The sequence below is a fragment of the Magallana gigas genome, chromosome 10 (genome assembly GCF_963853765.1).
Source record: "Magallana gigas chromosome 10, xbMagGiga1.1, whole genome shotgun sequence".
Taxonomy (NCBI): Eukaryota; Metazoa; Mollusca; class Bivalvia; order Ostreida; family Ostreidae; genus Magallana; species Magallana gigas.
This window is the reverse complement of record NC_088862.1, coordinates 23,483,440-23,507,011: the sequence shown is the minus strand read 5'-3', so window position 1 is coordinate 23,507,011 and position 23,572 is coordinate 23,483,440. Positions and strand designations below refer to the sequence as shown.

General features: G+C 32.3%; 1 protein-coding gene across 1 annotated transcript; it reads left to right on the top strand.

Moving 5' to 3' along the window:
• The first annotated feature begins 8,635 nt into the window (after nucleotides 1-8,635).
• LOC136269739 (polypeptide N-acetylgalactosaminyltransferase 5-like) lies at nucleotides 8,636-10,767 on the top strand. The gene is made up of 4 exons (XM_066072650.1): nucleotides 8,636-8,683; nucleotides 9,110-9,238; nucleotides 9,663-9,767; nucleotides 10,618-10,767. Exons 1-4 carry the CDS (start codon nucleotides 8,636-8,638, stop codon nucleotides 10,765-10,767), a joined length of 432 nt encoding a protein of 143 aa, XP_065928722.1.
• Nucleotides 10,768-23,572: the final 12,805 nt, after the last annotated feature.

Here is a 23,572-nt window from a genome sequence, read left to right as displayed (position 1 = left end):
GTTTCATTTCATTCCAAGCTCTTTTCACAACATCTCACTAATCAAATTTTATTTAGTTTTAAAAACATGTACTGTAGATGAATTTTAACAGAAATTTACTCCAGATTTCAGCAATCTGTTTAGAAGAGTTATCTCCTACTTTTTTAATCCCTTCCGGTCAAAAGTAGATTTTCATACACTAGCATATAGGAAATAGATACGTACCTACTAGAAATTTACTGCAAAGAACTATATACGATAAGAGTTATATTTGGCCCCCATAATTCGCCATTTTTTAAGCGTTTCGGGTACAATAAAATGTTAACTAATTTTTTAGAAGAGTTGATATAAAATATATTTTTCATCTATTTATTTGATTTATTTGCACTCCCTAGCAGTATATGACATCAGAAGTGACGCCATTTCTATAATTCAATCAAAATCGGCTAAAAATTGACATTTTTCTTATATATTTACGAATGGGAAATATAGAGCGCATGCTTGAACAAGGAAAATTTTTTTGTCACTTATTAGTCTTGGCTAGATACATCTCAGATTAAAATATTTTATTTGTTCAAGAATGCGCTCTATGTTTTTGGAAGGAAAAACTGCTTGAAAACAAGCTGTTTTACGTTAAAAATGCAAAAATGGCGGGAAAAGGTTGTCTTTACAATGTCATATTTCTAAATTGTGGGCACTTGAACCAAAATGAATATTATGTAAACACATCACATACATAGCTGTATTAAGAAAACAAAGAATGATAGTAAAATGATGATGTTCATTTTAGGGGGCCATATTAGGCCCTTATCATATATAGTCCTTTCATTAAATTTCATGAACTTTTAGTTGTGTTAAAGGTCGTACGCAAGGAAATAGCCAATCAAACTGAACTTAGTCAACTTTAGTTCCATATATATAGAGACAATTTCTTTCTTCCTTTTTGGCCTATAGTATTGATTTTAGACCCAGTGGCTAGGAAAATTATTACTTTAGTGGAATTGTCACACAAATTTCAATGGAACTATTTTTTTAGATGCGCATGATGCAACTTCCTGGATGGTGCTGAGCCTGTTTGTCAACATGTGGAACCTCCATGTACTAGGGGGTAGGTATGTTTACTCTCAATTACAGTAAAACACGCTTATAACGAAGTCCCAGGGATGTTCAATTTTACTTCGTTATATGCGTAATTCGTTATATCCGTTAAGTTTACAACATGTAATACAGCCACGGGGAACGAAATTCACTTTGCTGTAAGTGTCAGTTCATTATAAGTGTGTTCGTTATAACCGTGTTTTACTGTATCTCTCTTAGAAGCTGCAGAAGGCGTTATTTTTCTTAAAGCATTTAACTATAATTTCTCTTTCATGAATTATATGCTGAGAGTATAGTTAAATAATTTTAACTGAATTAAAGCTTTATAGTAACATATAGTGAAATTAACTCTTTGTGTGAGACCTTAAGAGAAACATGTAACTTTTATTTAAACTGCATTTTTTCTAATTTCAAGAGTTGTCTCCCTTGTTAAAGTTCAACAATGGCGCATAAACAATGCGGGATGCTGTCTTGTCACCAACGATGAAATTTGACACCTGTATACGCGTATTTCTACCAATCGTCTCAGTCCTCTTTGTTGTGTACATCAGACAGGTAAGAAATTAAGTGAATGGAGGAAAGGGATAATCTATACTACTATATTAAAATAATAGACTCGAATTTTTTAGCTTTAATACCAATTAATCGGAAGAGTACTGTCTTTTGTTTTATATATTCTAAACATCATTGGTACTTGAAGATTACCAATTTGTTTTTATTTTTTCTCAATCAAGCTTCGCTTATTAATAATCAACGAAAATTCCTCAAAAAATTCCGGAAATCATCTGAATTTTTTGGATTTTACAATTTTGCGCATGCGCATTACATTCACGGTAAATCACGGGAGCTCTTTATTTTATGTTTCCACAATATCACATTTGCATGGATAAACTCAGAGACGATAAAACAAATGCGTATAAATTTTCATTAGAATTTTTTTTCCTGTTCATCAAAGAAAATACGGGTGACAACTCTAACAGTGCATTTACTCTAAAAAAAAAAATCCCGGGAGTTTTGATTGTAAACATGGTGTGTAAAAAACGTTGTTGAAGAAATGTTGAATTCTGCAATTATAAAATTAAACTTTTCGAAGAAAGGTATTTACAGCTTCAACATGGTTTGTTATGAACAATTTGACTGTTATTTTCAATGCAACTTTATTAATTTTCTCCAAAATCGTTTAGGAGCGATTATGCGATTTTCTGCTACATTACGGGTATATGGGAGGCAGACACAGATTATATTATTTTAACTCAGCAGAATGTAGTGAAATTAATAGCATTATTGTACGCTTAAAGCTTGGTAATGCAAATGTCAACAATAAACGGTGTGTCGATGTATCTATTTCGTAAATGTCCGATATCATATGCTATGTCAACCCGTGCACGCACGGGTCAAAATCTAGTGTACCTTAAAATACATTACATACAGTGCAACTGTTTAAATCAAATTATTTATCACTCAATTTTTCAATAATCTTTTTAGATTTAAAGATTATTGATATTGTTGATTGAATTAGTTTTACTCCAAATTAGAAGTGCATGCATTTTGAATCGTCAATTCCGATACTTTTTCATCTGCTTGCTAGAAAAATATCATCATAGTGACATTATTCTGCTAGTTATAGAATTTCTTTTCCAAAACATGCAACAAAAGTATTGACAAAAAAATTGTGTGTTTATAAGATTTTTAAACATAATCAAATATTATGGAATTTTTATGTTGTAAAAACTTTTTGTCTTTCAATATTTTTGTTTTGTTTAATGAATTTAAGACACTTAAAAGCCTAGAATCTTTAACTTTCATGTATGTTTCAACAAAGACCTGAATAAAAGTAAATGATAAGCAAAATTTATATACTGAACTTTGAAACATCATGTTATATTTCAATCCTATGTTATTTTTAAACTAATGATATCACAGGTCGCCCACGATGGCCGGAGGTCTTTTTTCCATCCGTAGAGAATATTTTACGGAACTTGGTATCTACGACCCTGGAATGGATATCGGGGGAGGAGAAAACTTAGAACTGTCTTTCAGAGTACATGTAAGTAGGATCCTGGTCATGGCACCAAATTTCTTTTTCTTGTCCATTCTCATTATTATGTTGAAAGAAAATTTACTGTTTGTAATATAATTTAGATTCATGTTTGATGGATCATAACATTTTTCAAAACTCATTTTCTGCAATACTGTTTTATAACTGGTTACTGGTGAAAAAAAAATATTATGATATCATGACAGTTTTGTATGATTTTTTTAGCTCACCGAGACGAAGTCAGGGGGAGCTTATGCTATACCCTCGGCGTCGGCGTCCGGACCTGGTTAAAGTTTTTGTTGCAGGTCCTGTATCTAAGCTATTACTTGTCATATCTTCACCAAACTTGCATGGATGATGCATCTGGACCTACTTATGGACTTGAAAGACTTGGATGCTGAATCTGAGTCCTAAATTTCAGATGCTGGAGGAGGTTAAGGTTGTTGGACCAGGTTAAAGTTTTTGTTGCAGGTGCCCTTTGATAGCAATATCTAAGTTACTGCAGGTCCGTACTTCACCAAACTTGCATGGATGGTGTGTCTTATGATACTGATGCACCAGACAGGCTTGAGTGCTGAATCTGAGCTATAGGTTTCAGATGCTGGAGGAGGTTAAGGTTTTTGGAGCAGGTTAAAGTTTTTGTTGCACGTGACCTTTGATAGCAATATCTAAGTTACTGCTGGTCCGTACTTCACCAAACTTGCATTGATGGTGTGTCTTATGATACTGATGCACCAGGCAGGCTTCGATGCTGAATCTGAGCTATAGGTTACAGATGCTGAAGGAGGTTAAGGTTTTTAGAGCTGGTTCAAGTTTTTGTTGCAGGTGCCCTCTGATGATTATATCTTAGTTATTACTTGTCCTAACTACACCAGACTTCCATGGATGGTGCGTCTTATGATACTGATGCACCTGACGGGCTTAAATGCTGAGTCTGAGCCATAGGTTTCAGATGCTGGATATGGTTAAGTTTTTTGGAACGGGTCACATGTTTAATAGTACTATTTCAAACTTGCATAGTTGATTAAACTGTAATATGAATGAATCACAGAGGAAGCTTCAGATGCAAAGCTTGATCTCCATTATCAAGGATGCTAAAAAATATATCTTAGTTATTACAATTCCTAACTTCACCAAACTTGAATGGATGGTGTGTCTTATGATACAGATGCACCTGACAGGCATGGATGTTGAATCTGAGCCATAGGTTGCGGATGCTGGAGCAGGTTAAGGGTTTAATTGCTAGTGCCCTCTGATGATGATATCTTAGTTTTTACTGGTCTGAACTTCACCAAACTTGCATGGAGATGCGTCTTATGTATACTGATGCACCTGACAGGCTTGAATGCTGAATCTAAGCCATAGGTTTCAGATGCTGGATGAGGTTTAGTTTTTAGCTCACCTGAGCTGAAAGCTCAAGTGAGCTATTCTGATCACATTTTGTCTGTCGTCTGTCTGTCCGTCTGTCCGTCCGTCCGTAAACTTTTCACATTTTCAACATCTTCTCAAGAACTACTAGGCCAATTTCAACCAAACTTGGCACAAATCATCCTTAGGCAAAGGGGATTCAAAGTTGTGAAAATTAAGGGCCACACCCGTTTTCAAGGGGAGATAATTAGAAATTAATGAAAAATTTCTCGAAATTTTCAAAAATCTTCTTCTCAAGAACCAGAAAGCCAGGAAAGCTGAAACTTGTGTGGAAGCATCCTCAGGTAGTGTAGATTCAAAGTTGTGAAATTCATGACCCCCGGGGGTAGGGTGGGGCCACAATGGGGGGTCGAAGTTTTACATAGGAATATATAGAGTAAATCTTTAAAAATCTTCTTCTCAGAAACTAAACAGCCAGGAAAGCTGAAACTTGTGTGGAAGCATCCTCAGGTAGTGTAGATTGAAAGTTGTGAAATTCATGACCCCCGGGGGTAGGGTGGGGCCACAATGGGGGGGTCGAAGTTTTACATATGAATATATAGAGTAAATCTTTAAAAATCTTCTTCTCAGACACTAAACAGCCAGGAAAGCTGAAACTTGTGTGGAAGCATCCTCAGGTAGTGTAGATTCAAAGTTGTGAAATTCATGACCCCGGGGGTAGGGTGAGGCCACAATGGGGGGTCGAAGTTTTACATATGAATATATAGAGTAAATTTTTAAAAGTCTTCTTCTCAGAAACTAAACAGCCAGGAAAGCTGAAACTTGTGTGGAAGCATCCTCAGGTAGTGTAGATTGAAAGTTGTGAAATTCATGACCCCCGGGGGTAGGGTGGGGCCACAATGGGGAGGTCGAAGTTTTACATAGGAATATATAGAGTTAATCTTTAAAAATCTTCTTCTCAGAAACTAAACAGCCAGGAAAGCTGAAACTTGTGTGGAAGCATCCTCAGGTAGTGTAGATTCAAAGTTGTAAAATTCATGACCCCTGGGGGTAGGGTAGGGCCACAATGGGGGGTCGAAGTTTTACATATGAATATATAGAGTAAATCTTTAAAAATCTTCTTATCAGAAACTAAACAGCCAGGAAAGCTGAAACTTGTGTGGAAGCATCCTCAGGTAGTGTAGATTCAAAGTTGTGAAAATCATGATCCCTGGGGGTAGGGTGAGAACAAATTGGGGGGGGGGGGGTTAAAATTCTACAAAGAAATATATAGAGTAAATCTTTGAAAATCTTCTTCTCAGAAACTACCGGTAATCAGCCAGGAAAGGTGAAACTGTTGTGGAAGCATCCTCAGGTTGTGTAGATTCAAAGTTGTGAAAATCATGATCCCTGGGGGTAGGTTGGGGCACAATGGGGGGTCGAAGTTTTACATAGGAATATATAGAGTAAATCTTTAAAAATCTTCTTCTCAGAAACTAAACAGCCAGGAAAGCTGAAACTTGTGTGGAAGCATCCTCAGGTAGTGTAGATTCAAAGTTGTGAAATTCATGACCCCCGGGGGTAGGGTGAGGCCACATAGGGGAGGGGGGGGTGTTAAAGTTTTACATAGGAATATATAAAGTAAATCTTTAAAAATCTTCTTCTCAGAAACTAATCAGCAAGATGATTCTTTATAATTGTTAAAACTTTGGCTCCAGGACAATTCTTCGGCCTCACAAGAAGGTTCAGAGTTTGATGTAGCTAAATATCCCATATATAAACAATTGTAAAGGATCTTTTTGAGAACTGCAATACTTAACATGTGATATGACTATAAAATTGAAGCAGGCAGCTATTTTTTCATTAGAATCTTTTTGTATTACTGTATTGAGTTATTGCCCTTGATTTATTGATTCTTGATTATTTTAATTAATGCATCCACTGTTTACCAATTATTGTGATGATTATTTTTATACAATAATAAATATTCAATGTATATAAGTTGTTCTGCATAAGAAGTTTTGGGTAAGGCCGGATTAGTGTGTTTATTTTTGATTTCCAATTTTTAGATACTATGAATTATTTTAGGTTGGCACATATATAGGGACAGTGTCTATTGCACTTCGATGAGTGACTGTTTGGGGTTAAACTTGAACAGGTCTGGATAGATTGAGTGTGTGAACATCCTTGCTCTATCTAATCTACGTGGTTTCTAACCTGCGATACAAAGTGTGCGGTCAATCCTGCCCTGTATCGCATTAATACAAGTGTGCAGTCATATCTGCTTGTATTGGTGGTGGTTGCGGCGGAGCACTAATGTATGGTCATCCCTGCTGGTGTTCAGGCCTTTCTAGCGCAAGTGTGCGGCACTCCCTGCTTGCATTAGGTTGAGCTGTTGGCGCAAGTGTGCGGTCATCCCTGCTTGCGTAAACATTGGTACCTGTTGAGTTGCGTGGGTGTGCGGTCATCCCTGCCTGCGTAACGTTGAGTCCCTATATATGTGCAGGAGCGGTGATTAAAGTCTGCTCTTGTAAATATTGGCAGCAATCAGGGCTATCCGAGTTCCAAGGGGGAAAAATGGATTTCATTTATACAGGATCTACATGTATTATTGTACATTGTCCAGATTGTTTGTATTATGACTCCATTAAGCTGACTTTATCATATCTATTGTTCCTCAGGTGAGCGATGTGGCCCATGGGCCTCTTGTTTTGGAACAGGTCACATGTTTTATAGATGATAGCTTGCATAGTTGATTTAACTATATTATAAATGAAACGCAGAGGTTGCTTCAGATGCAGAGCCTGATCTCCATTATCAAGGATGCTAAAGAAATCTCCTACCTCGCTCAAACCTGCTCTATAGATAGATTGTTTGTTAATAAATTATATAACATGATTCCTATGATATAGTATTGTATGGTATGAAACAATATTGTTTAATATGATACAATACAATTTCATATGTAATATAATAAAAAGTTATATGATACGATATGATATTGTATCAATTTTTTTTTATATTTTATGTTATGATATTGTAACATGATATCGTTATGTATAGTATTGTATATTATGATACAATATTGTATAATATTATATTGTATTATTAATTTATTATTTTATCACATGATACTATTACATAAGATATTGCAAAATATAATATTGTATCCTATGATACAATATTGTATATTCTATAAAATTGTATCATACCATATTGTATTATATGATATTAGTTTCTATAATATAGAATTATATCACTTGAAATTGTATAATATGATACTGTAATATTATAAAATATCGTATCATACGATATTGTATAATATGACATTGGTTTATAATATGATAAATTATCACATCACATGAAATTGTATTGTATGATATTGTAAAATATATTATTGTATCATATGATACAATATGTATTATATAATGTTGTATTATATATTTTACTTTATACATAATATTGTATCATTTGATATGATACAATTTTGTATCAAATTATATTGTATCATATAATAGAATATCATATTATGTTTCAAAAATGATACAGTATCATACAATATCATACTATATTATACAATATAATATCATATGTTTCAATGTTATGATGTATTATGTTATATGATATTGTAATATAATACTATATTGTTTTATATATTATGATATTGTATTATGTGATCAAATACAATAACGTATATTAACACAATACAATGTCATATCATACATCACAATATCATATCTCATCATTGTTTATTATGATATTTATTGTATTATATGATATATGTTGTAAATATGATAGTATGCAATATTTAATTTTATATTATTGTATTGATTAACATATGAACATATGATTATCATACAATTTTTTAACAGATGATATACGATATTGTGTCAAAACAGAATCCATGAATATCCAAGATCATAAAGTATGATTTTCATTTAATATGATAAAGGTGGTCTCATAAAGGTGAAGTCTCGTAAGGGTGATGTCTCGTCTCGGTGAGCTTTGTACCGGTAATCTGTGATTACCTATGTTTTTCATTTTGAAGGTCTGGATGTGTGAATCATTCCATGCTCTCATGTTGGTCACATCATCAGAAAGAGAAGTCCGTACAAGTGGAGGACTGGTGTCAACGTTGTCAAGAAAAACTCAATCTGATTGGCTGAAGTTTGGATGGACGAATACAAGAACTATTATTATGAAAGATTCAACTATGATCTGGTATGGAATTTTTAAAAACTTTTGATTTTTAGTTCCCTAAATGTGAAACTGAAGGAGAATAATTATCTGTCTGTCTATTTGTTTGTTAGTTAGTCTGGCCCCTCTTGGTCTTCAGCATATTTTTTCTACACGGTTTTAAGAACTGATTCAGAAAAAAAAATGGGGTCAGCTGGTAGATTACATGTTTTGGTTGTGCAATACTTTTAAAATGTTTAATTTGTTATGATTTAGACATTTTTATTTCACTTCGATTTATAATATGATGATTTGTTTCTTCAGTTAGATTAAGAGTTTAAAAAATGACATACTCTTGAATAACAAATTGAGGATATTCATTTGGAAAATGTAATTTGTATAATATAAAGTCAACAATAATCTAATTAAACAAATTTAGATGAATAATAGATAAATACATTGTTTTCTTAGGGAGATTACGGAGATGTCACCGACAGAAAGAAGCTTCGGGAACGTTTGCAGTGCCATAGCTTTGACTGGTTCGTCAAAAATGTCTACCCAGACCTGTTTGTTCCAGGGGAAGCCATTGCTTCTGGAGAGGTACGGAAGATAATATCATCATTTTATCGTCTCATCTTTCATTGTTTTCATGTTTTTTTTAAATACAGACAAGATTGAAGTAAACAAAGAGCTAATCCTGTGCCATATTGGATATTTATGGCCCTAAGAAATAGACTTGCTTTAATTTATGTTGCTATAAGGAATTTCAATGTTGGATAGGTCAGCCACAACAGTACAGTTAATTTTCTCAAATGAAGAGTAACACGCATAATCAGGTTATTTAAAATGTTAGCAATACTATGATAATACTGCATAACAAACTACATATATTTATCTTATTCAACACGCGTATTCAACACGTATTCAACAGGCGTACCCACTGCCATTGAAGCCTAATATATTAGAAAATTGGCAATTTTAAAGTTTGCATAAATTTTAATGTTACGTAATGCATTGGTTACAGATCCGCAGCAAGGCCAAGCCGATGTGTATCGACAGTGCGGTGGATAACCACAACTACCACAAACCGGTCAACATGTGGCCTTGTCACAACCAGGGGGGCAACCAGGTGGGTGTGGTCAAATTCACAGATATTAATTAATTTATTGATTGATTTAATTTGATGACTATTTTATTCAAGTATAAAGGAATACATTGAATTGGATTGAACAGCAGGCACAATGCCTTTAAATGTTCTCTCATAAAATTATTTCAAATTATGAATATGATTATAAAATTACCTACAATTTATTGGGTTTGTAAAAATAAATTGTCCTTTCAGACAAGTACTTAATTTTTTTTTTTTCATAAAATCAAAAATGATTTGTTTGGGATTAACCTATAATGTTATGGTTGAAGGGTATTAATTAAATTACTGTGGAATCATTAAAGTTCGTTGGGGCTATTTTTCATGGATTGCTGAAATTTTCAAGGTTTGTGGGGACTTTATTCGTGTATTCTCTTAAACCTGCAAAGGAAATATGGCTTTTTTTTATCCTTTTTTATTAATTTATGGAGGATGTTAATTCATGGATGAGAGGTACCCACGAATTAAACGAAAATTGAGCTATCATGAAATCTATTGTTTCCACAGTAATTTGCAGTGACTTTATGTTTGCGACAACTTTAATCCACGATTTACTTAAAATAAATGGTTTAGGGTGACCTATAAAAAAAATCACTGTTATTCAGCTTTTATTTACGCCGACTTTTATTAACAATTTTCTAGGGATTAAATGATTTAGAATGACTCATATTGAAAGGAATGGTTTACGGAAGATATTTTATCAACTTTTATAACTTTTTTCTTGTACACAATAAAAGTTGGTTAGCAATATTGGCTCCATCAATTAAAGTGGGATGAACAGTACATGCATACCTGTACATTCCTTTTGATACATTGCAACTTTCATGAACAGGACAACTCCATTTACCATGCCAACACACAGAAGTGCATGGAGACCAGCGTGGACGGTCAGAAGCTGACCATGAAGACATGCACAGGGATAGACAGACAGATCTGGACCTGGAAGAGGAAGTCACCTAGTGGGATAATCAGGAACAACTAAGGGGCAGACAACTACTGCTGCTGTGGTGTGAAGGGTTCTCTCCCTTTGGAGAGAGAAATATTCACCCACCAAAAAAAAATGTTCAACTGCCAAACCCCAATATTTGGGATAACAGTTTAACATCATACTGCTTAAACAACATGTGTGATAAACTTGATTGTATATTTGAAAAAAAAAAGAAAGAGGAATATTTTTCTATGCAAACAGTATTTTTCTATGTTGATGTGACGATGGTTTCTTAGTCGTAAGCACTTTGCTAGATCTGTGATTTTTTACTGTATGCCATTAAACTGCAGGAGGGATAGAAGAGGAAATACATTGTCATTAGAGAAAAAATATCATGTTTATATCAACTTGTGTCAGTTTGCAGATTTCATTGAAATTGATGGCTGATGAAGATGTATTCATATATCTTGAAGAAGTCAGTCATTCAAAGAAGGAAATATGCTAACTTGACAGTGCTTTAAACATAATGTACTTATAGCTTTAGATTTTTGGAATCTAGAAATTACTTTAATTTTAATTCAAAATATTGAATTAAAAATTAATTTGCTCAGATGATAAAGCAAATGAATTTTTTCATAGGTATTCAAAAATCTTGAGATGAAATAAAGTCTCTGTTATAATCAGTTATTTTCGTTTTGGGTTATTAATCATGTTTCAATGCTTTATCATACAAACTAATGTATTAGGTACCTGCCAGAGTTTTATTGCAATAATCATTTAATTTTTCAAACTTGTGGTCAAGCTTTCAAGATCTTATTGGTGCTAGTTAGTTAAGAATTATATTGTTCACATTTTGCGATAATTATATTTGTCATACAGAGAAGTCTGTGATTTTTTGCCAGACATTCCTGCCCCATTGTTGTTGATTTTGCTCAGAGAATCACAAAGTACACAAAAAGTTGACTTAAAGTTGATTAAAGGATATGCTTGTTTGTTAAAACTATCTTAAATTATATATCTGTGTTTTAATTGTCGGCTACAAAATATTTTAGCAAAATATTCAAAGCGTTTTTCTTGTTAAAGATTGTTCATGCATGTGTATTTATTTATCACTTTTTTTTCTTAAAAGAATATTTCTTTTGATCAGTGGTCACGTGGTATGGTCAGGGTGTAGTGCGAGAAAAAGAGCTCCGCTGTTTTTATTTAATAATTCATACAAACTACGCTTCACAAACTATTTTGAGTGCACAGTGTGGACTATACTGGAGTACGAACGACTGGACAGCCGTTTAAAGTGTGTTCGAGTGGAAATATTGAGGTATTTACTAATTTTCCTGCACGAATAGATTGTCGTTTCAAAATGTCGACAGAGACCCCGATGAGCTTAAGGAGACCGGAAAAAAAAACTGACAAAAAAACATTGGACAACCCTTTGAAAACATCCGAAAAAAGGTACGTGCAGTTGAATTTAAATAATTCAGCATCGACTTCTATTAAAAATTCAGTGGTATCAGATAAACAACCTCAAAAAAAGCAACGATCAAGTAGTTCAGACATAGATACCCTTAATGGAACCCCAGATTTGACCAGGGACTTGAACAATATTCAACAAAGCCTGCTCGAAATTCGTCAAACAATGGTAAACAAATCTGAGTTAAAAGATATTGTGAAATCTGTTATTGCCGAAGTGAAAAGTGAGTTAAAGGATGAAATAAAAAAAGAAATTTTGGCAGAAGTTAGTGGAGATTTAAAAAACAACTTGAAATCAGAAATAACGGATTCGGTCAGGGAAAATTTCGATCTAAAAATAGACAAAAAAACCAAAGAATTTGAATGTCAAGTAAAAGAAGTGTCAGATGGTTTCAATCTGGATTTCGACACTTTACGCGAAAAATTACATGAACAGAATAAGGAACTCAGATCTTTGAAAGAAACTATTAAAGAGTGCGAAGAAATTTCAGTAGACGCCTTAAAACTGGCGAACCAAAACCTCCAATATTCCCAGAAAAATAACATAAAGTTCATGGGTTGGAAAGAACAAAAAGACGAAAATCTTAGGATGGATCTATGTACCATTCTGAAAGAAAAGGCCGGTGTAGCTCTAGACCCCAACGATGTGCTGGAGATACACAGATTGCCTCAAGGGAATCGCGGTGGAATAAGACCGGTGATTGCAAAATTTAAGTCCACAGAAGTTAAGGTCAAAGTCATCAAAAACCGATCAAAAGAAGAAATCAAAAAATGTTTCACCATGTACGACCACATAACCCCAATGAACGCAAAACTAATTCACGATTTGAACAAGAACCCACAAATTCAATCCGCATGGTTGTACAATGGAAAAGTTTTCGCTCTTGATAAAGACAATAAAAGGCATAGATTTGACATATTTGACAATGTGAACATGAAGGTGAAGCATTAAATATCAGCGATGTGCCAGCGGAGCCTTGTGTGAAGACATTTCGATCGGGATCGATTTTGGGTGACCGGGATCGGAATGCACATAAAATCTTGCAACTTTCGTTTTTGCGTGTGTAACTTTCGTTTTTGTGTATGGAAGTGTGTGAAATGGCGATGTGTGAGTTTGGGTGAAAGAATAATTTTTGAAAAGGTACTTAGGATATGTTGTTGTTTACATAAGTTATCTTATTACTTTTTATTTCTTTTTGATGTAACAATAAATGGCTGATTTGATAAAAATAGCATCAGTGAATTGTCAAGGTTTACATACATCTTCGAAAAGGCAAGACGTACTAAATTTTTACAAGAAACAAGGGTATTCAATATTATGCTTACAGGATACACACTTTACATCTGAAACTGAACCATTTATTGAAACGCAGTGGGGATATAAATGTATATTCAATTCATTTCGGTCGAACTCAAGAGGTGTCTGTCTTCTTTTTAACAATAATTTTGAATTTAAAATACACAATGAAATTAAAGATAATGAAGGAAATCTTTTAGCGATTGATATAACCATCGAGGAGAATCGTGTTACTATTATTAACATATATGGTCCAAATTATGACAGTCCATGTTTTTACGAAGAAGTCCGTGATATTTTTTTGAACCTAGATAATGACTATTTTATACTTTGTGGAGATTTTAACCTTGCTTTAAATCCTGTGTTGGATACAGAAAACTATATCAATGTTAATAACCCAAAAGCAAGGGACAAGGTTCTTGAACTGATGAAGGATTTACAATTAGTTGATTACTACAGGATTCTAAATCCAAGCAAAAAAATATTTACTTGGAGAAAAAGAAATCCTCTAAAACAAGGCCGACTTGATTATATACTAATATCTGAAAGCCTGTCAAACATGGTAGAAACAATTTCTATTAAACCTGGTTATAGATCAGATCACTCTACAGTACTTTTAGAGTTAAAATTCAATAAATTTGTAAGAGGCCGTGGGCTATGGAAGTTTAATAACAGTCTTCTGACAGATAAAACTTACATTGAAAAGGTTAAACAAACTATTCATAAAGTCCAAGATCAATATCTACATGATGATGATATAAATCACAGTATTTTTCTGGAAGTTTTACTTATGGAGATCCGTAGTATTACAATTTCATATTCTTCATTTAAGAAGAAAGAAAGAGATAAAATTGAAATTACCTTACTGAAAGATATTGAGAATATTGAGTCACAGTCTGATATTGATTTTGAGCTTTTGCATGAAAAAAAGTCTGAACTTGAAAAAGTTCGAAAAGAAAAGTTACAAGGTCATATTATAAGATCCCGGGCTAAGTGGGTAGAAGAAGGAGAGAAACCAAGCAAATATTTTTGCTCACTAGAGTCTCGAAACTTTCTAAATAAAACTATTAAAAAAGTTGAAACACACAACAATAACACTATATATGATCAAAGCAGTATCCTTCATCAGGTCAAAACTTTTTATGAATCTCTTTTTTCTTGTAAAGACTCAGATCTTCTAGATATTAATCTTGAAGATATAATAAAAACTGACATTCCAAGGTTAGATACATCCACTTCAATATCCCTTGAAGGCGATATATCGGAAAGTGAGATTTATAATGTGTTGAAAAATATGAAAAATAACAAATCTCCAGGGAGTGATGGTTTTACTGTTGAATTTTTTAAGTTTTTCTGGAAGGATTTCAAACATTACATTGTGTCTGCGGTTAACCATATTTTTGTTAAAAAAGAGCTCCCTATATCTCAAAGGCTAGGAATTATTACATGTCTACCAAAAGGGGACAAACCCAGACAATATTTGAAAAACTGGCGTCCAATTACCTTGTTGAATGTACTATACAAATTAATATCAGGATGTCTCAGTTATAGAATTAAAACTGTTTTAAATTATTTGATATCAGAAACTCAATCTGGTTTCATAAAAGGTCGGTTTATAGGAGAAAATACCAGATTTGTTTATGATCTAATGTCTTTTACTGAAACAAAAAATTTACCTGGTTTACTTGTGCTTATAGACTTTGAGAAAGCTTTTGATTCCATATCTTGGAAGTTTATTTATAAAGTTTTAGAATATTTGGGTTTTAGGGAAAATATGATTACATGGATTAAAATTTTAAATACACGGATCAAAGCATCAATCTTGCAGTGTGGTTTCCTTTCAGAACAAATTGATATATATAGAGGATGTAGACAGGGGGATCCTATTGCTCCATATTTATTTATTCTATGTGCAGAAATTTTAGCAATTCTAATAAAACAAAATACAAATATCAAAGGTATTGTGGTTAATAGTAAGGAACATAAGATTATCCAATATGCAGATGACACAACTTTAGTACTTGATGGTTCACCAAATTCACTTTTTGCTGCACTTGACACTGTAGATTTTTTTTCTACTTTCTCAGGACTAAATATCAACAGCTTGAAAACAAAAATTGTTTGGATTGGTGCTAAAAAATTTTCTAAGCAAGTATATCACCATACTAGATGGAAACTAGTGTGGGGATGTACAACATTTAGTTTATTGGGAATAGAATTTTCTGTAGATTTGGAAAAAATAGTTAACTTAAATTATGATATCCAAATACCAAAAATTAAAGCTATGATACAACAGTGGAACAGGAGAATACTCACTCCCATTGGTCGAGTCACTGTAGCCAAAACATTACTTTATCCAAAGCTTAATCATCTTTTTATATCTCTCCCAAACCCGGATAAAGAAACATTATCTTTTTTAAGTAATCTTTTCTATGAATTTATATGGAATTCAAAGATTGACAAAGTGAAGAGACAAATTATCACCCAAGATTATTTAAAAGGGGGATTTAAAATGCTAGAAATTAACAATTTTTTAAAGTCATTAAAATGCTCCTGGATTAGGAGACTTTTTAAAGATAAGAAACCATGGATGGACATCTTTTTTGAAATCCATGGCAATGAGGTTACAAAAAATATGCTTGATTTTGGTGACAAATATATGCATAATATTGTGAAACATAGTAATGTTTTCTGGAAAGATGTATTTCAGTCATACTTAACAATATTTCAAGCTTCGGATAACACAATATTTAAGCAAAAATTCTTTTCAATGCCAGTTTGGTACAATACAAATATATGTGTTGGTAATAAAACAATTTATGTCAAATTGTGGTATGAACATGGTGTAAAAATAGTTAGTGACTTTTTGAATAATGATGGAACTTTTTTATCACAACATGATTTTGAAAAGCAATTTAGCTTGACAAATATTTGTACCATGCAATTTAATAGTGTTATCAGTGCAATATCTAAGTTTCTCAAGACCATGTCAGTTAATAGATCTGATGTGAGTAAGGATTTTTCACCATTTATTCCTTTTTATTTTGAATATATACTGTTGAATGAAAAATGTTCCAAAGTTTTGTATCAACTCATTAATAGTAAAGATATTGTTCCAAAGGCAATTCAAAAATGGAACACTGAACTATCACTTCACTTAGATATAAATGATTCTGTGAAAGATTTTTTTAAAATTTGTTTTAAGACAACAACTGATACTTCAATACAGTGGCTACAATACAGAATTCTTCACAGAATTCTTCCAACAAACTATTATTTAAAAAAGATTAATGTTATTTCATATGATGTATGTACTTTTTGTAAGGAAAATGTGGAAACAATTCAGCACGTATTTATGACATGTTCAGAAATACTTCCTATATGGAATAATCTTAGTATGTACATTTATAGGAAAACTTCAAATAGAATTGGCTTTAATGTTAAAAATGTACTATTTGGTGAACTTCCTTTCAATGGTTACAACAAAGTAGTTAATTTTATAATTCTGTACTCCAAGCAATACATTTTTAATTGTTCAAAACAAGACAAAAAACCTGACATTGTTGGAATGTTACATCATCTGTCATTCAAATATAAAGTTGAAAAATATATAGCTATCAAATCATGTGAGATTACAAAATTTAATAAACTCTGGGTAAATTGGAAAAACATATTTGAGATATAATTTTTAAACATGGTAAACAACTGTACTATTTATATTTGTATATGTGCGTTTATATATATATATATATCCTTTATGTTTGCTCTTGAAGAGAAGGTAGTATGTAAGAGAGAGAAAGAGTGTGAAAGTGAGAATGCCAAAAAAAATTCTTATATATATTACCTTCTTTATGAAATCATATATGATTGTGAAAATGAAAACAAAAAAATAAATTATAAAAAAAAAAAAGAATATTTCTTCAAATAGCTTCAGTATTTTTTCTGTACACCGGTATCTGAATGGACACAATACACTAACATAGCCTTATCCCGAAGTATTGTACAATGTATAACTGGTTTTTAATGCAGACATGTTAGGATCCAAAAAGTAGGTACATTTATATTTTGTTATTTTTTCCAATCTTAAACTAATGACTCAAATTTTATATAAGAATAAGTTTATAATTTCTCTTTGGCTATTGACCTTTTTATAAGCAAAAATATCCCTTTTTCTCCTGAAAATTCCAGTTAAACACACAATATTTGATCTTCATTTGTGAGATTTTTCAAGTGTATGTATATATTTGGCATTTAGCTTGGTTTTGAATATGAAGTCAAATTGACTAATATTTTATTGACTTTTAATTCTTTTTGACAAGCCTCTATGAATACATGAAGGAGAAATCCAGATTGTCAAACTTCTAGCAGAAAGCTTGCATTTCTTACTGCATAGACCCAGCTAAATGTCTTGGACAGTTTTGTTGTAGAATATTAGGTTTAAGCTTTAAACATCCCTTTATCCAGCCTTTATTTGCAAAAAATATGCATATATATTAAGGACATGCCATCCACCTAAGGTCAAACTGTGTGTCTGCTTAAAGCCTTAAGTATAGAAAGAAAAGTCTCCTTTATACGATACATTCCATGTTTGTTTTTTACTTTGTGTATAATGAAGAGTATATATTTACTTTGATGTTGTTATATGCTATTGAATAATGTGGAACGTGTTTGGTTTTGTATATTTTAATGTATATATATGTAAGAATTAGTATTACATACTTCTTTAATCAGTACCAATGAAATCCAATACCCATTGTGTTATATATGTGATTCTGTAGAAGTGGGCGAATATTTAAAATAATTAACTTAATTAGTTATTTTTTGTTTTTTGTTTTAAAATATATGTATTAATTTGCATATGTTACATGTACTAGAGGCTGTGCCCTGTATGTGTATTCTGACCAGATATGACTGACCAGATTATATAAACCTCTCTCTCTCTCTCTCTCTCTCTCTCTCTCTGTTGAAAGGAGAGCAAGAGCTAACGTAGGTAATGTTGAAAAATCATAACTGGATACCTAAATTATCTGTCACCTGTTTTCTTCAGTCTGCTGAGTTTGGTTTAGAATTTGTTCTGTTTGCTTTACACATGTGGTTGATCTGCAAATACAAGTTAATTGGAATACATGTAATCAATTTTGAAGCGCATTTACATATGTTTATCTATCAAACACCTTTTTTTGTTTACAACAATCCTACTTAAGGAGGGTGGGCGGTTAACAAATTATCCATTAGATCTGTTCCAAAAAAAGTTGATGGTAATATGATATTTTTGGCTTGTATCTAGTGAAACAACAAATTATCTAACAGATCTGTCTAAAACAATTACCTGTATTATATCATTTTTGGCTTATAACTATTATTAACAAAAATTCAAATCTTTTAGCTCTAAAATGTTAATATTTTGCCTAATTCTCTTTGTTTCAAGAAGATTATTATAGTCTAAAAATGGCAATGACCAACAAGTCCTACTTAATGAATTTGGAACTTATGAAATTGCTTTAAAAAGACAATATCCTCAAGCTGTTGAGCAAAATCATTCTGATCAGCATGTGTGAAATTAATATGAATGCCTGTTTTTCAATCTTCACATATGTTTTTGAGAAATAGTAACGCAGTTAAAATGGCATTCTGATTTTTGTTTTAAATATGTATAAACTAGTAGTATGTGTCCATGCATGAGAAGATCTTTTTTTTAAATTTCTCTCTATTCTGAAGCACAATCCATGATACATTCATTTATTATAATTGTTACTTAACAATTTTATAATCAGTTTGCATTATGTATTCTTCATTTCAAGTCTTATAGAATGACTGAAAACTAAACCTGTGTGATCTATAGGTCAATTTAATCTCATGTATTATCCTTCAAATTCACATGTTGATTTTTGAATAAGTATTGATTAAAACTGTATTCTTTTTTTCTCTCTTTCTATTTTTTTTTAAAATAATTGTCTATATCTACATAATGATGTTTCAGTATTCTTTACTTTTCAGTATATTAATTAAGACTAGAATATTTGATATTTTTAGCTCTCAAGTCTTGTTGATGTTTCACAAAAGAATACAATATTAACTGAAAATGTATAATTAAATCTGCTTGTTTTCTTTTATATTGTCTTTTATGGTATATACCATATGTTTCAAGTATATACATGTATCTAATCAGGTGCATCAATATAATTGTCAGAATTGAAAAAAAAAATGCATTGACTGTATTATATAAATGTAAAACCATCTATTTATTTTATTTTTCAATGGCAAAAAAGGGGGAGGGGTCATTTAGATGTTTATGTATGTATCAATTCTGGTGCACATCAAAAAAGGATAGAAATGCAATAAATATGTGCACACTTGTATAAACTTGTCAGAATTGCAAGTCTGTAAAGATTTTCTGTAATTCTTTTTTTTTTCATAATGTGGTATATACATATGTGTATTATATATAAAGATAAAACTGGTGGTGTATGACTGGGGAAGCGAGGGCTGGTAACCAGCCAAGTGTGCCTTAATAAATTCAACTTACAAATGATACTGGTGTTTTGTTTTTTTTACAACCGATTTGAAATGTGTAAGAAAACAGAACTGTTACATATCTCTGTATTCTGCATGTATAACGTGAAAAATAAGGGCAACAAACAACCTATAACTAAGGGGGGGGGGCAAATTAAAACAAGATAGATGATTTGATGATGTCGAGATGGAGGTGTAACTAAATAGGGGGGTGAACACCTCAAAAGGTTAAGTGCGAGTCAGATAGTGTAAAAGGGGGAGATAGTTTGGTTTGGGGCAAGGATTGCTATCATGCCATTCCATGACTACCACTCTAGAACAAAGTCCATGAGTTTTGCACATCCTTCATTTATGCTCATTTTGACCGGGGTAGGGATGGGTACATGTATGACCAAATAAGGACAAAGGATAAGAGAAAAAGTGTTGTTTCGACCTTGGCATTAGAAACAACTCGAGGTCACTGCACTCTTCATGTTAACACTGTAGATGAAGAATGAGTCGCACAAAAGGAAGAGAAAATATTCTTGGACAAGGATTTTGCATGAATTCATAAGACCTTGACCTCTGACCAAGTGACCTTGACCTCTGGCTATGGAAACTTCGAATCCTTTAGGTGATGTGAGTATTCTTTGACTGTTTGAGCAAAGTAGTAAAAAAATATGCTCCTGACTAAGATTTACTCAGCGATGTGATATGACTTTGGTTCAAGGGCATAGTACGTTTGTTACGAAGGAAAGCTGCAGATCTGTTTACTAGCTCTCTGGTTGAAAAAATTTGTATAGACAAATCAGTTTGTTTATCCGATTATTTTTCAACCAGAGAGCTACAGATCTACATCTATTACGAAGAGACACCCTGTTGGTGAAGTTTCAGCAATACGAAATGGCTATAGAGATACGAAACTTTACATCTTTATAAAAATGAGATTTCCATGTATTGCTTGTTTGATATTGTGATCATATTCCAAAAAATATGATTGTATTCATTTGTACAACATATTAAGCATTACGTTTTAAAAGGCATAATTAGTAGTAAATGTGGTCTACTTTCAACATCATTTAAACTGGTATGCTTTTCTAATAGAACTATGCACATTATATAAATAGTGCCTGTTTGGGAGGGTAGATGTTGAAAGTGATGCCCCGAGAAAGCTATTGTCAACCAACGCAAAGCGGGGGTTGACAATGGTTTTCGAGGGGTGTAAATTTCAACAGTTACCCTCCCAAACAGACACTATTTATTTTATTATCCTGAATGTCTTATTTTTAAAGAAAATTTTACTGCTTTTATATAGAAATGAAGTGAATTCTACGGCGAACCGTACGCGCATAATTTACGCGCATGTAACAATTCGTTGTGTTACCCGTTCCCAAGTGTGTTGCTGAGGCTGAGGGTATTAGAACGGATTATCAACTGCGTCTAAACCAATCAGATTTCAGTATTTTACAGGGAAGTATAATGATTGTACATGTTTTACGCGGAAGAGATTTTCCAGGTTATCTTCCGTCCATCCATGAACCACGGCCAGGGAAAAGATTTCAAGTTTTTAAAAGACAAAACAAAAACAATAGACTCTCGTGTTGATACAAGAATAAAATATAAGAAATGGTCAATATCGTGTGCTAATATGATCAGTTTAATGTAGGTAACTTTAAATATATATATATATATATTACATGTACATTGTTTTATATGTTTTTCAAGCACGCCCATATACATGTACTTCAACTCTAAATAGTAATGGGAATTTGGCCAATTCATACACACCTATTTTTTAAAAAAAATACTCAATATAGCGTGAGAGCCAGAATTATGAAAATATTCATCGAAACTCAGTTTGAATCAAAAATCAATATTTGTACACCCCGAGGTTGCATATACCTGCATTCATCTTGACAGTTGGTTCGTGTTGCCGAATTTTTATTTTTTGTAGACAGTGCTGAAAATTGAACATAAATGTAAGTATCATGGAACACATGCACTGTACATAGACCTTCATTTAGGTAATTATTTCATAAATTATATAGTTTGACCAATTATACAATTATATGCATAGGTCTGTGTTCTGAATTTGTAAATGAAAAAGTTTTAAGAATGTTTTGAATAAATATATCAGTCAATCTGTCTGTTTGTGCAATTTTGTCCAGGCTAAACCGGCCACTGTTTTAGAGAATTTTGGAATGTCAACAATATCAACTTTCTATATAAAGAAGCAATATCCAACCCATGTAATCTTAACAATCATTCAAGAATGTGATATCTTCAACACATTTAACATCTTTTGGATGGTATGCATGGTCATTCTTCAATAAGAGACACCCCGATTTCAAATAGTAATGAAAATAATGAAAACTGATCATTTTATAAATTTCAAGAATTTTTTGATTTGATTTGATTTGAATTATTTTTGATAATTTTATCAATGAATATTTTTTGATATTTTATATCTTATAACAGAAGATAAAACTATGAAAATCTTAAAACTTCATAATTTGTCTTGTATACTTGGAACAGCTTTCGAACAGTGAGCAGCTATTCCTCCATGTTCTCCAGAGCTCTTCCTGAATCTTTTCGAAAAGCAGATTCCACTTTCATGTCAGTTGCTAATTTTCATAAGAACCCCCTTAATTTTATCAGAGTATGCTTATACAGCCTTCAGTAAGCGGGCAAATTTAATTGTTGGAAGTCATGGTTTATTTTTAATTTATGAATGTAGCAGTCTCTTATTTTATGATTTAATTACAAGTACATGTATATTGCATATGCATCATTTCATTTTGATATTTTCATGATTTTTTGAATGCATATATATTGGATTTTATAATTATTTTATTGATCTTAAAATACATTAGTGTGCATTCATTCATGACAACTTAATTTGTAGAAAGGTCCAGAGTTGCCTTTAGGGCAGTGATTATATTTTGGTCAAAGTTAAGTTGTGTCTTTTAATCTCATTGGTGTTTTAGTTTGTTTCTTGTTTGTCTATTGGTTGGTCGATTTCCCTCCAAAAGTTCTTTGGGTTTTAGTTTAATCTTTGTCAAGGGTTTGAAGAGAGCGGACTGTAATAAAGGTGTACAGACGTTTTTGACAAATTACATCTCTTCTTGAATGCACATAGGGCCTATTCCCATAGAATGGGTCAAATCAAATTATTTATATAACTGGTGATGATAATAAAAGCCCGTTATTCGAACCCTAACAGGAGTGTTGATTTCTTCTTTACATCAACGGATAAACCTGTTACATGAACCTGCATTGAATTTTGTTATCCATGATAAAACGATATTTAGTTTACAGGACTTTTATTTACATTATTTATGTAGGTGAAATGTTTACACATAATTAATGGCCTTTTATTTTTAAACCCATAGAATATTCAAGCGCAATTAGGCACGTGTTTTCCTTTGTTCAGATACTAGTAGGTTAATTAAATAAAAACAAATCAAAATTAGTAAAACTTGACAGCACGTACAAAATATCCGATATACGGCATTAGATGTTTTACATTACAAGGCGTCATTTAAAAAATGGGCCGCTGAATTGTACGTGCTAATAAGATTTCATCGTATAATATAAGCA

Coding starts and splice junctions, on each gene's coding strand:
- LOC136269739 (XM_066072650.1), top strand. CDS start 8,636: ATGGACGAATACAAGAACTATTATTATGAAAGATTCAACTATGATCTG. Junction 8,684..9,109: donor AAAGATTCAACTATGATCTG/GTATGGAATTTT, acceptor TTGTTTTCTTAG/GGAGATTACGGAGATGTCAC. Junction 9,768..10,617: donor ACAACCAGGGGGGCAACCAG/GTGGGTGTGGTC, acceptor TTTCATGAACAG/GACAACTCCATTTACCATGC.